Source organism: Thalia democratica, chromosome 5 (assembly GCF_965202585.1).
Source record: "Thalia democratica chromosome 5, ktThaDemo2.hap1.1, whole genome shotgun sequence".
Lineage (NCBI taxonomy): Eukaryota > Metazoa > Chordata > Thaliacea > Salpida > Salpidae > Thalia > Thalia democratica.
The window spans coordinates 57577094-57589311 of record NC_139169.1 but is presented as its reverse complement, the minus strand read 5'-3'; the positions used below and the strand labels follow the sequence as shown (position 1 = coordinate 57589311).

Sequence of the window (12218 nt, the reverse complement as noted above, 5' to 3'; positions counted from 1 at the left end):
ATTACTATGAGATATTTTGTTTTAAGAATGTTAATAATAAGGTGACATCATGTTAGCGTTACTAACTAAAATTTAAGTCTGTTAGCTTTAATGAGTAATTTGTATTTTGATGACTTGTTTTGACTTACTAATTGTTATTGATATAATCGTAGTGTTTATTTAAACAGAACATTTTATATTGACTATAAACAAAACTAAAAAGTTGATTTATAATGTAACAATTGAATTAATTTCAGGTTTTACAAAAATTGTTAGTGTAAATTAAACTTTAAAAAAAAAACTTGTTTTATTTTTTAGAAGTATATATTAGGCTATGGCACAGGCACCACCAGTAGAGATCAAGGTAAATATTTATTAAAATCGTTTAGCTAGTCTTGATTGTGATAATCATTTGCTTTTACGGAATAAAGTTATAAAAGTTTTAATGTATCCTTCAAATATCGTTTTTAAACTTAATAACTTTAGTTTTTAAAGACTTAGTTTTAAAGTTTACATTTAAAAACGATAACAAATATCTTGAGTTTTAATTTACTCCAAACACTATTTGTATTTTATAATTTTTTTAACTACAATACATTCTGTTACAGACAGGAGTTACCACACAGCCGGGGGTTCCCCCTGGCAGCCAGGCAACTTGGATGCCGATGCCGTCATCGATCCCAGGATGTCCACCAGGACTCGAGTACCTGACACTGTTGGATCAGTTGTTGGTGCATCAGAAGGTTGAGCTTTTCGAAGGTTGCCGATAGTTTAAAGTTTACTTAGTACTTATCTTATATTGCTTAATATTTTTTTTTGGATTTACTAAAACCAAATTTTTTGAAAAATAATTTGTTTTAAAGCAGTTATGGATCACTTTAAAGTTGAAAAGTACTTTTGTGTAATTATTAATTTGAATTAACACTTCTTTCGTACAAAAAGATACAAAAATTATTATGGGTAAAAAATTGATTGAGCTTGTTTTAAAACTTTAATAGAGTCTGTTTGAATAATAAGTCTTTGAATGATAAAGTATTTTAATACTGTAGTATAAGGTACAAAAAGTAAACAAAAAATAAAACAACTACATTTATCAATTAGTAAATACAATATTATGAATGACAAAAAGGCAAATTATTTTGAGTGTTTATTGAAGTCTACTTAATTGCAATTTTATTCTTTGATCAAAAAAAACACAGTTAGAGTTCTCAACCTCAACTTTTATAAAAAAAACAAGTTTAATCAATTATAATTTTGTTAATAAACAACGTTTCTACTATATTTAATCGTCAGTTATAACGCTTTTATTTTAAATAGTTTTTTATTATGTTGAAACAGTTGTTTCTAATAAACTTTCAATTTTGTAGGTTTACAAAAGAACTTTAGCTTATAGCTAAAAGTATATTTCAGAACTTTCATTTGAAAATGTTATTAAAATTATTGAGCTTTTGTTTGAAAATTAACCCTAAAAAGTTAAGTAAGCAAACTATGATAAGATTATCCACCTGTACTGTTTATGTCAAAGGTACTCATACAATTTTTTATAAGATTTTATTAAGTTTTTGTTCTTTTTGAACTATCGAATCATGTTATTATTGTTTTAGAAATTTTCATTTTTAATCAAGTTTAAGAATGCTGACGTTAAAGCACCCTTCTACAAGTGAATTATCAAGCTTCGTGTAATTAGTTTTACATAAAACAATGGTTTTTCTGTTTTCTAGTTTTTTACTTATACGTGATAAAGTTTACAGACGTAAAAGCATGATATTTGTAACCAAGTAAGCTTTTACTTCTCTTGCTTTAAAATACAATATATGAATAAAATACGTAATATTAAAAAGAACAAAAATAGGAAATATATTTATGTTAACGTCGTAACTTTCTAACAGCATTCACTGGAATTGAGACAAAAAACAAATTCGTGATAAAAAACAGTGTCGGTCAACAATGCTTCTACGCATATGAAGGTTAAAGACAAAGTATTTTTTATTTTCACAAAATATATAACAACATACTACTTTACTTTTGATCAAAACTTTACTTTTGATAAAACTTGCTTACTAACTATTACTACAAGCTTTAAAGCTTAAATAAGTTACTTAAACTAGTTTAAATTGATAACAGGATAATATTGGTTAGTACTTAGTAGTACAGCATGGTTTTTATCTAGTAGTACAATATTTTGACACATACTACTAAAAAATTATAAATAAGTCATTTTTTATCTCCTTGGAATTCTTAAGTTCTTGGTATCTTAGTATCTTAAAGTTTTATTTAACTTGTATTGTTTTAAACTTTAACTAAAAATGTTGAACTATTTTTTTAAAGATTTACTTATATGGTTTATTATTAAATTAACCCTGAAATTGACTCGTTTTATTGAGTATTACTAAATAAAAAGAAAAATGTAGCAAAAAGTTAGTAAGCACATATTAATTATCAATAGGCATAATAGTTCAAAGTATCATAAACTATATAAATAGTTTTATTGTTAATTTTTCCTTTTAAATAATACTTTTGTAACAGATTGTTAGTATCGTACAAGCAATTTTTTTATATTAAAGATAATTTAACTAAGCTTAATAAACAAGTAAGTTGTATTTTTTCTAATAACACTTATATAACAGAGTCCGACTTTTGCATGAGAATTTGCTGCGGGCCGGACAGAGGTTTCCAAATGCACATTGTGGACAATACTGGTAAAGTAAGTAGCAGTCTGAAACTTTTGTATTGTTTACAAGTAAAAAACTAGCCTGAATGCTTTCAACAATTTATGACCCAATAAGAAAAAAAAAATACTAATCGGTATTGCAATAGTTTGTGTTTTTCATAAACAAAAAGAAAGATGGCATTTAAAAGCATTTACGCCCTAGTAAGTATAAAGAAGTGCGTTGTAAGTGAGTTAAATTATTCATGACATTTATCAATGACTTGATCTTTAAAAGTTTAAGTTTAAGGTTTCTCGGAAAAGTGATAAACAGCTCACAAAATATGTTTACAATTTTCGTCGAGCATATTATCGTTGTAGCGTAATTTAATAAATTTTCTACATGTTTAGTATGTACGCAGAAAATTTGGTATGCAATAAAAACTTGTAGTATTTTCGAGTAAATTAAAAACTTTATGGCTTCTATTAAATAATAAAATTAATTTTTTGAGTCACCAACTTTTGTAAAAACATATTTTATCTTCATCGTAAAAATTTCTGATATATTAATATGTTCTAGTATATATTAGTAAAAGTTCTTGTTGCATTTAAAAAATCCTGTTTTAATATAGGAAGTGATGCGGGTCATCAGGCCGTTCAAATGCTGTGGAGGATGTTGTTGGTGCGCAGATGCCGAGTGCTGCTCCTTCAACATTCAGGTTGAATCGCCTCCCGGTAACCTGATCGGGTCCATCCATCAATCGTTAGTTGTAATATCATGTTTTCAGATGTTTGTATGAACATGTATACAATAATAAACTTTATGAGAGCTACTGGTTTACCGTTTTAATGTGTTCCCTTTATGATCATCTTTATTTGTCTACTTTGAAATCGCAAGTTTTTCTTTTTTGTACAAAAAACTATTGTTGGGAAATTAAAAAACTTTCAGTAGCTGATTTTTAAATTACAAAAATCAAATAACAAAATAGCTCAAGCTTACAGTCTTTACAGTTCAAATATGTTATTTAAAAAAATATTGTGTTATGAGGTAGAAGTAGTATTAATAGAATTATTTTCATTAATTGAAATTATTTTAACAACCAAGGGTGTAACGTGCTATTGAATTTAAGTCAAGTGTAAAGTATTTCCTTTTTTAAATGTTTTTGAAGACATTATATTACTATAAAAATTTAACTTTAAATACCTTTCATATCTTAAATTTCAAAAATTTACTTTGTCATTTTCAATTAGTAGTTTTAAAAATAATTTACAGTCTGCTTTTCTTTATTTTTGGTGAAAGGTTTTCGGTGAAAAGTAACTAAATATCTTAACTTTTGATTTATACTTAAAGTTAATTACATATTTCATCTTGTAAAATTTATAAAGTTTCATTTTACTTTAATTTCAAAACAAGCTTGTATAAAACATTAGCTCTGTTTAAGTATAATTGTAATCATGCTGATAAATTATAATTTTTTGTTTATTTTTGAGTTAAATTTACATCTACTATATTTGTTTAGTTAAACTATGTAGTTAATACTTTAACTTTTAGTTGTTGTAGTTATACAGATTTTTCAACATGCCTAAAAATTTTTTATGCTGCTTCGCTCAAGTAATTAACATTTTTTTTCCTATCAGATGTTAAAATTTTCATCTAAACTCAAAAATTTAGTTTCAAGCAATGCATTTTTTTCCAACAGAAAATCGTGCTGGGTGCCCCACTACGAGATCAGGGACGCCAACGGCCAGCCCGTCTTCAACATCAAGGGTCCGTGCTGCGTGTGCCCCGGACCCTGCTGCACCTGCGACTTCCCCTTTGAAATATTCAGCGTGGGGGCCGCGGGGGGAGTCCCCGTTGGTAAGATCACCAAGCAATGGAGCGGACTGACCAAGGAGTTGTTCACCGACGCCACAAACTTCAGCGTCACTTGTTAGTTTTATTTTTTCAAGTCATCCAACTGAGAGTGTATAAATTTAAATTACTCGTTTTTTTTACAAAAATTTTCGAAATTACACAAGTTTCCTTTTCAAGTAAAAGATAAATTATAAATAGAGAATGAGTAATCTAAATAAGCATTTTGTTTGCTGCAAATGGTATACAAATTACTTACAAAAACCAGCCTATAACAGTACAATAACAAATTATTGTGCCATACTGTTGTGTTCCATATTACGAGCAAATTTTAATATAAAAGTTGTAATATAATAAAGTCATTACAGTACAGGCAAATAAAAGTTTTTCACTACAATGGTTGTGGTTATTTATATACATTTAGGAAAAGTAAATTTTCTATAATTAAATAATTTCAAGAAACAAACATGTTTTTTTTGATATGCCCAGCCCAAGTGTGTTTTTATATAACTGTCGAGAAAATTACTAAAGAGAAAAGCTGAATACTGAAAATAATAGTTTATAAACTTTAAGCTTGAATAGTTTTATATGGGAATTTAATCCTCGCGGTACCGATAAATTTTTAGAATGAATTAAATTTATTATATACGAGTGTTATGAGAAAATATTAAGCTACTTGTTTTAACATTTATGTAATTCCTAAAATTCTTTCGTTATTATTTCATCTCATAAACTTTTGGTTCCGAGAACAGTTTTAAATGCTTTTCTTAACTACAATACTTTTGAACAAAATATTTTAGTCCTAATAAATATGTTTGTTCATATCAATTAAGTTTAAAATATGTTGAATTCAGAGTATTAGTGTACAAATTAACAAAATTAATATTTATCTTGAATTATGTACTAATGACAAAAATATAAAGTTTTTTACTTACCTATCAAGACTAAGAAAATACAAATGTTAGCCTCTTTCAGTTTTCCTTTTTAGACACAATATAATTAGAAACACTAAATTATTTAACTTACTCAACAATCTTCTAATTAATTTTTAGGCTTTAACAATATCTTCACCAAGTTTTTTTTTAGTTTAGTATTATTAATTTGATACGAATAAAAAATAAAACTGTGTAAAATATTTTTTATTTTGTATGTAAAATTATTTATAAGTAAATTTTTAAAGGTATTTAGTAGTTAATTTAAAACTAGTTCCAATTTTTAAACAGGTAGTTTTTTAAATACTAACCTTTCTAATTTGGTTCTTTATTTTTTAGAATTTGTGATTTATGAAAAGAAAAAAACTTAACGCAGTTGTAGTCCAACACTTACATTTTTAATATTTTGAATACAAAAATTAGCAAGACTTTACAAGTTGAAAACAAAAAAAACCGATATTTTCTATTGATAACAGTTTTTGATTTGATTATTTAAGAATTTTTGCATTTGTCTCGAAAGTTAATATTACCAATGGTTAGAAAATTCTTAATAAATTACCTTTTTTACCCCAAAAGCAAAATTTATAAGCCCTTAGTAATATTAACGGTCTTATTGTATGTCTTTAAATTATTACATAACGGGCTGTTCTTTATTTATTAATATAATATAAACGTGCAACAAGTTTTCCTCAGAAATAACATTTATTGGCGCTAAAATAGTATGTTTGAGATATTATGACGTATGTATATTTTGCTCTGCTTTGATTATAAAAACGAGCCCTTAAGGCTTAAACCAAATTTTAACCGAAACAACTTATTTTATAATGAAAAACATTTTTAATAAATTTTTTTTTGCCGGTTCAATTAATTATTTAAACTTTTTTTATTAACTTTTAAAACCAAATATGTGTTTTATAGTATTTATTATTTTTAGTTTATATGAAATTAAAGTGTGAAATTTTTCTTGCACAGCAAGTTTATGAAAGCATATACTTTATTTGGCTAAAAACAGCAAGTTATGATTCTTTTTAAAATAAATTAAACACTTTAAATATTTCTAACTTTGTAATTCTACATGATTTTTTTTTTTGAAAGCTAGTATTCTGTATCTTAGCTAACTAAAATAAATATCAATTAAAGTTTAATGTTTGTTGTTATAAACATTAAACTTTAAATGATATTTATTTTAGTAAGCTAAGATACAAAGTATTGGTTTAAGCTTGCGAGCTTTATCGCATCATAAAAAAACCGAAGTTATGTCTCCTGAGTTCCAGCACTAACGTATAAGTATTTAGAAAACCATATTTTTTGAAAGTACTTTGTAATAAGTTTTAATAACGACAAAATTATATTAAGCTTGTTTTTAGTAAAGCTTTTATAAGGACTTTGATAGTACAAAGTATAACACAATAAAAAGGCTATAAAAAAAGTTTTTGGTTTTTATTGTGTAAAATAGCACAATGCAACTCATGAAAACACTAACAAAACAAGGTACAATGGTTTATTTACGGAAAAAACTGTCATGGTTACTTGTAAGCTTCAATGAAAAAATATGTTAACAAAATATTGTTAAACTTAATAGAAAACTTATTTTTTAAGTAGTTGTTTGTGGTTATCAATAAACTACAAGTTTTTATTTTGCTTTAATTTTAAGTTTTACTTTAACCAACTTTTGATAAAGTTCTTAACCAACAATAAGTAAGGCTGAATTTGAACAAGTATTTAAACAATGGAGGTAAGTGTACGACTTGCGTACAATTTCGTTTACAAATTCATTAAATCTCAATCATGATCATTATCTTGTAGAACTTTTTTTTTTGTTGATAAAACATTATTAATTTTTAAAATGATTTAGTTTGTTTATATTTTTAATTTATATTGAATAACAGTTATGTATGTTTATACACATACTCACAAATATACGCATAAATGTATTGTGTAAGTATGTAGATTTAGCTGTTTGAATGTATTAATAATTAATTCAAACATTCTTAGTTCCAGCGGATTTGGAAGTGAAAATGAAAGCTGTTTTACTTGGAGCAACTTTCCTTATTGTTAGTTTATTTTCTATACTTTAAAACGTTAAGTTTTTAAAAATTTAAAAATAACTAAAAAAATTTTTTAATTAGTTCTTCAACTAACTTTTAAAGACAAAACGGTTTGGGTTATGGTTCAGTAAACCTAAATTTTATAATGTAAAGTGTACAAAAACAAAAAAAAAGAACTAAGTTTTTTAAACTTTTAAACAATATTATTTTCAAAATAAAGCAGATGTTTAAGAAATTAACTTCATTTTATTAGCATTAATAATTTCTATTCTACAGGACATCATGTTCTTCGAGCACAACGACCAGTAAACTAAATTCTTCGTCAGACATAACTGAGGATTTATATCTAACTGATGCTAATTTTAAAGTTAACATTAAAGATTAGAAGTTTCAAAGTGCTTTCGTTCATTATTGTGTAAATTTTTTTTTCTTATGCAGTATTGTAATGCTTTTTGAGGTTCCATAAATTCATAGTTCTATTTGTTTAGTATTATCCAAAAGATTTTAAATCAACGTTTTCATTTTAAATATTGCAAAATTTTAATAACTTCTAAGATAAGCTCATAAATTTTAAAAGTTTTGATTTGTTTCAATACTATTTTTGTCAATTTGCACAATTTATAAGTTTGATTTAAGCTTACTAATGTTTTTAGAGTTGCTTAATTCTACGTAACATTAGCAATAAAAACCCAACAGTAGTTTAAATATTTAAGTTTTAAGTATAGTATCTAAAAAGGTATATAAATTCGATAACCTTTGTAACTTAAAAAAAAGTTAAGTTAAATTATATTGATTATAGTTTAGTTTTACAAATTGTTCAGCTAAACTTTTTTTAATCTGAGCTTTTTTGTTATAAGCACACAAAATAAAAGTACTAACATTCTTAGTTATTCAATGACTAAGGTAAAGCTGGAACCTTACGTGTATTAAACGTAGAACTTATCATAACTTTGTTTCACTTACTGCGGTGAAGCGGTTGGCTAAATTTCAACAAAAGTTACTTTTTGTTTGTTTTCAAAGTTATTCAGAGTATAGTATTTGAACAAAAATTTTTTTGTTAGTAGATTTATGTAAATTATTTTTCCATTTACGAACAAACACTTTATTTGGAATAAAGTATAAAGTTTCTATAAAGTATCTATATGAATGAAGTATATGTCAAGACCACTATTTTAATAATTATAGATGTATTTAGTACAAATACATTGTTTAAAAGGTTGTAAAACGATGAATTTCTTTATAAACTATAAAACTCTAATATACGTTTGGTTATTTGAAGAAATAATTAAAGATCTCTACTTTCAAAAAAAAAGAATACTATATATTTTTTCTAAAGTTTATTCTGCAAACAATGTTTCGCTCAAAAGCTCGTCAGTGCTTATAAAACTAAAAATTATAAGAAAAATATATTTGAAAGTCATTGAAAATGGTTGTTACTTAAAGATTAACTAAGATATTGGTATATAAAAAACCAAAACCATACAGTAAAACACTTATTAAAAACATTTTCATTTTTTCAAAAACTATACACTTAATATCTTTTAAAATAACTTTTATTGAAAACCAAGTTTTGATAATTAAAACAGTTGCTATTAATAGTACTTTTTTAATTGATTACAAGTTTCAAAGAATTAACTATACAGGAAAAAACTGTTTAGTCCACTATTAAATTTAAGTTACAAGTTTAATATAGATGTAAATGACTTCATTTAAAAAGTTAAGTTGTTGTAGATAACGATGCTGTTAAAATACTTAAAGTAGTAAAAAGCATAAAATGTAACACATGTCGATTGGTACGTGCCACAACGTCAATTAGTAGCGGGACAGCACCTCAGAATAGGCTGTGCCTAACAGCTTACTCAACAAGATTGGACCCAGTTCTTTTAATGGATTATTAAAAACATCATATATAATTTTATTTGACCGTTTAGTAATGTGTTCAAAAACTTTTACTTTATTAACTGCAAAAAAGTAGTTTGCACTTCTAAGAGCAAATATTTTCCCTTCACGCATAATAGAATATATATAGCTAATTTGATGCAATTTAGCATTTCAGCGCTTTGGCAGGCGCCTGTAATCTAGCTACTAGGAAGCTTAGAATGGTGGACGGTATGAGGGTAGCATGACCAATGTTAATCGCTGGTAGTAGCTATGTTTGTTCGGGTGTACGCGCTACGTTCGGCTTCAACATTTGATGTGACGGCGGAAGCTATTACGACCAGGTTGTATAATGAGAGTCGTCTCGGGCTAGTACCGAAAGAAGCAGCTTTAAGGCTCTGCGTCAGTTAGTAGCGGGACAGCACCTGAGAATAGGCCGCGCCTAACAGTTCACTCAACAAGATTGGACCCAGTTCTTTTTTTTCGACTACTTTTATTGGATTATTGAAAACAGCATATTTAATTTTATTTGACCGTTTAATAATGTGTTTTTAATTTTGTAGTAAATTGTTTTAACTTAAGCCGTCCGTTTAATACTTTTTTAACACTCCGGCTAGCAAAAGATTAACTCATGTAAATTTGGTTCGCCGACTAGAACATTTGCCTACCCATATTATGAATTTGTTCTATGAAAAATGTAAAACACATTTTCCAAAAAACCTAAATTTTAAACCTAAAAACTCGACAAAAGTATTTAAAACCGTAATAACCATTGGATTAAACGATATTAGGTGCAGTTGACCGAATGACAGTTTATAATCTAGATTTTTTTATTGTGAGCTAAAGCACTTTGAATATAATCTAGAAATATAATAATAAGAGTTTTAAAATAAATAATCTTAACTGAAACTAAGGACTATGATTCAAATGGGAACGGGTCACTTTTGCACAAGCGTCACTTTTGCACGAGCGTCACTTTTGCACGAGGGGACAATTTTGCATGAGGGTCACTTTTGCACGAGGGGTCACTTTTGCACGGCGAATCTTTTACACGAGCGTCACTTTGGCACGAGGGGACACTTTTGCACTGCGTCACTTTTGCACGCAGGGTCACTTTTGCACGAGGGGACACTTTTGCACGGCGACACATTTACACGGAGGGTCACTTTTGCACGAGGGGACACTTTTGCACAGCGACTCTTTTGCACGGAGAGTCACTTTTGCACGAGGGGACACTTTTGCACGAGGATACACTTTTGCACGGCGACTTTTTTTTTTAATTAAAAAAAGTTTTAACTTACATAATATTCGCTTTTAAACGCAAGTTGTTTTGAATAGATAAAATGTGCTAGTTTTTTAATGAAATTTTAATCTAAAGTTTTTATTTGAAATTTTACGTAGAACAATATAATAGCGTACCACAATTCATTAGTTTATATTTATTAGCTTAATTTAAATAAACTAGTTGAATACACATATTAATTTTTAATAAAAACAGCTTTGAATATATTAAATAAAAATAATATGAATTTTGTTACTTTTTAAAAAGAAAGATAAACTTTATTTAGTAATAAGAAAGGCTTCAAAACACGAATTTTGAGTATTATTTTTACTTATTTTCTCTTGATGTTATAATTAGCATTATATAGCTATTAAAAAAATAGTTTAATTTATTTTTATTTCAAACAATTGTTAAATTAAAAAAAAAGTTTTTTGTTAGTTTATGAAGTGTAGAGGTATTTCAGATTTTACCTGATGTTTATTTTTATTTTTTAATTTAGCGTGAGAATAAAAAAAGCAATAAAATAGCGCGTTTTCAATAATAATTATTATAATTATTATTATTAGATTTAAACTTAGATTATTTCATTACAATAATGTTGCATGATCATGATAAGCCAATGAGAGAGTAACATTTGGAAGTTTGAACTTATGTTCATCAAAAGTATCAAGAGATGCTTACACCAGCATTTCATGATCATGAAATAAGCCAATGAGAGCCTAACGTTAATGCCCCTGGAGCGTTAGGTTTTTATTTTTATTGTTAGTCAATGCATTTAAATACTTGGTGTTGATCGTTCTACATCTAAGCGTAAATAAATTTAAGTTTGTGGTTAAAATTTTGCCCTTATGTTAACCTATAAATTTTATATCAAGTTATGTTTTTAGCTTTGTTATATTAAACAAACTATTTTTGTTATTTTAATTTTTTCTCTGTATCTTCCAGTTTAAGTGGTATAGGTTTTGATGCCTAGGTTCATCATATGGACAATAAACTTGTAACCGTATAGTAAAATATATAAAAGTACATAGTTGTTGATTAATCTATTAAAATTCAAAATAAACTAGAACAACTTACTTACACTTAAAATATTTTGATCCTAGTTTCTAAATAAATTAACTTTATTGTCCCTGGTATGAATCTTTTATAAAAAAAAACTTTTTATCTTTTCGTTAGTTTGTTTCTAACATTAACTTTTACTGTTTAAGATTTTAGATCTTTCATTTTTTGCCTTTAATATAGGTATATTTAAAAATTTAATTTTCAGTTTCTTTTTATGTTACAGACTTGGTAGTAGCTAAACAACTTTTAATCGGCCTGCATACAAAATTGATTTTCCGTGCGAAAAAGTAATCGTGCCAAAATGTCGCTGTGCAAAAATTTCATCGTAAAAATGAGACGTTGTGCAACAATGCTGCCGTAAAAATTTTCATCGTGAAAAAATGTCCTCGTGCAAAAGTGACTCTCCGTGCAAAAGAGTCGCTGTGCAAAAGTGTCCCCTCGTGCAAAAGTGACCCTGCGTGCAAAAGTGACGCCGTGCAAAAGTGTCCCCTCGTGCTAAATTGATGCTCGTGCAAAAGAGTCGCCGTGCAAAAGTGTC

At 27.0% G+C, this 12218-nt stretch overlaps 1 protein-coding gene across 1 annotated transcript; it reads left to right on the top strand.

Moving 5' to 3' along the window:
• Positions 1 to 234: 234 nt before the first annotated feature.
• LOC145835358 (phospholipid scramblase 2-like) lies at positions 235 to 8156 on the top strand. The gene is made up of 8 exons (XM_082942918.1): positions 235 to 343; positions 588 to 738; positions 1869 to 1946; positions 2607 to 2683; positions 3259 to 3389; positions 4327 to 4556; positions 7406 to 7464; positions 7735 to 8156. Exons 1-8 carry the CDS (start codon positions 314 to 316, stop codon positions 7765 to 7767), a joined length of 789 nt encoding a protein of 262 aa, XP_082799044.1. The 5' UTR covers positions 235 to 313; the 3' UTR covers positions 7768 to 8156.
• The last annotated feature ends 4062 nt before the right edge of the window (positions 8157 to 12218 follow it).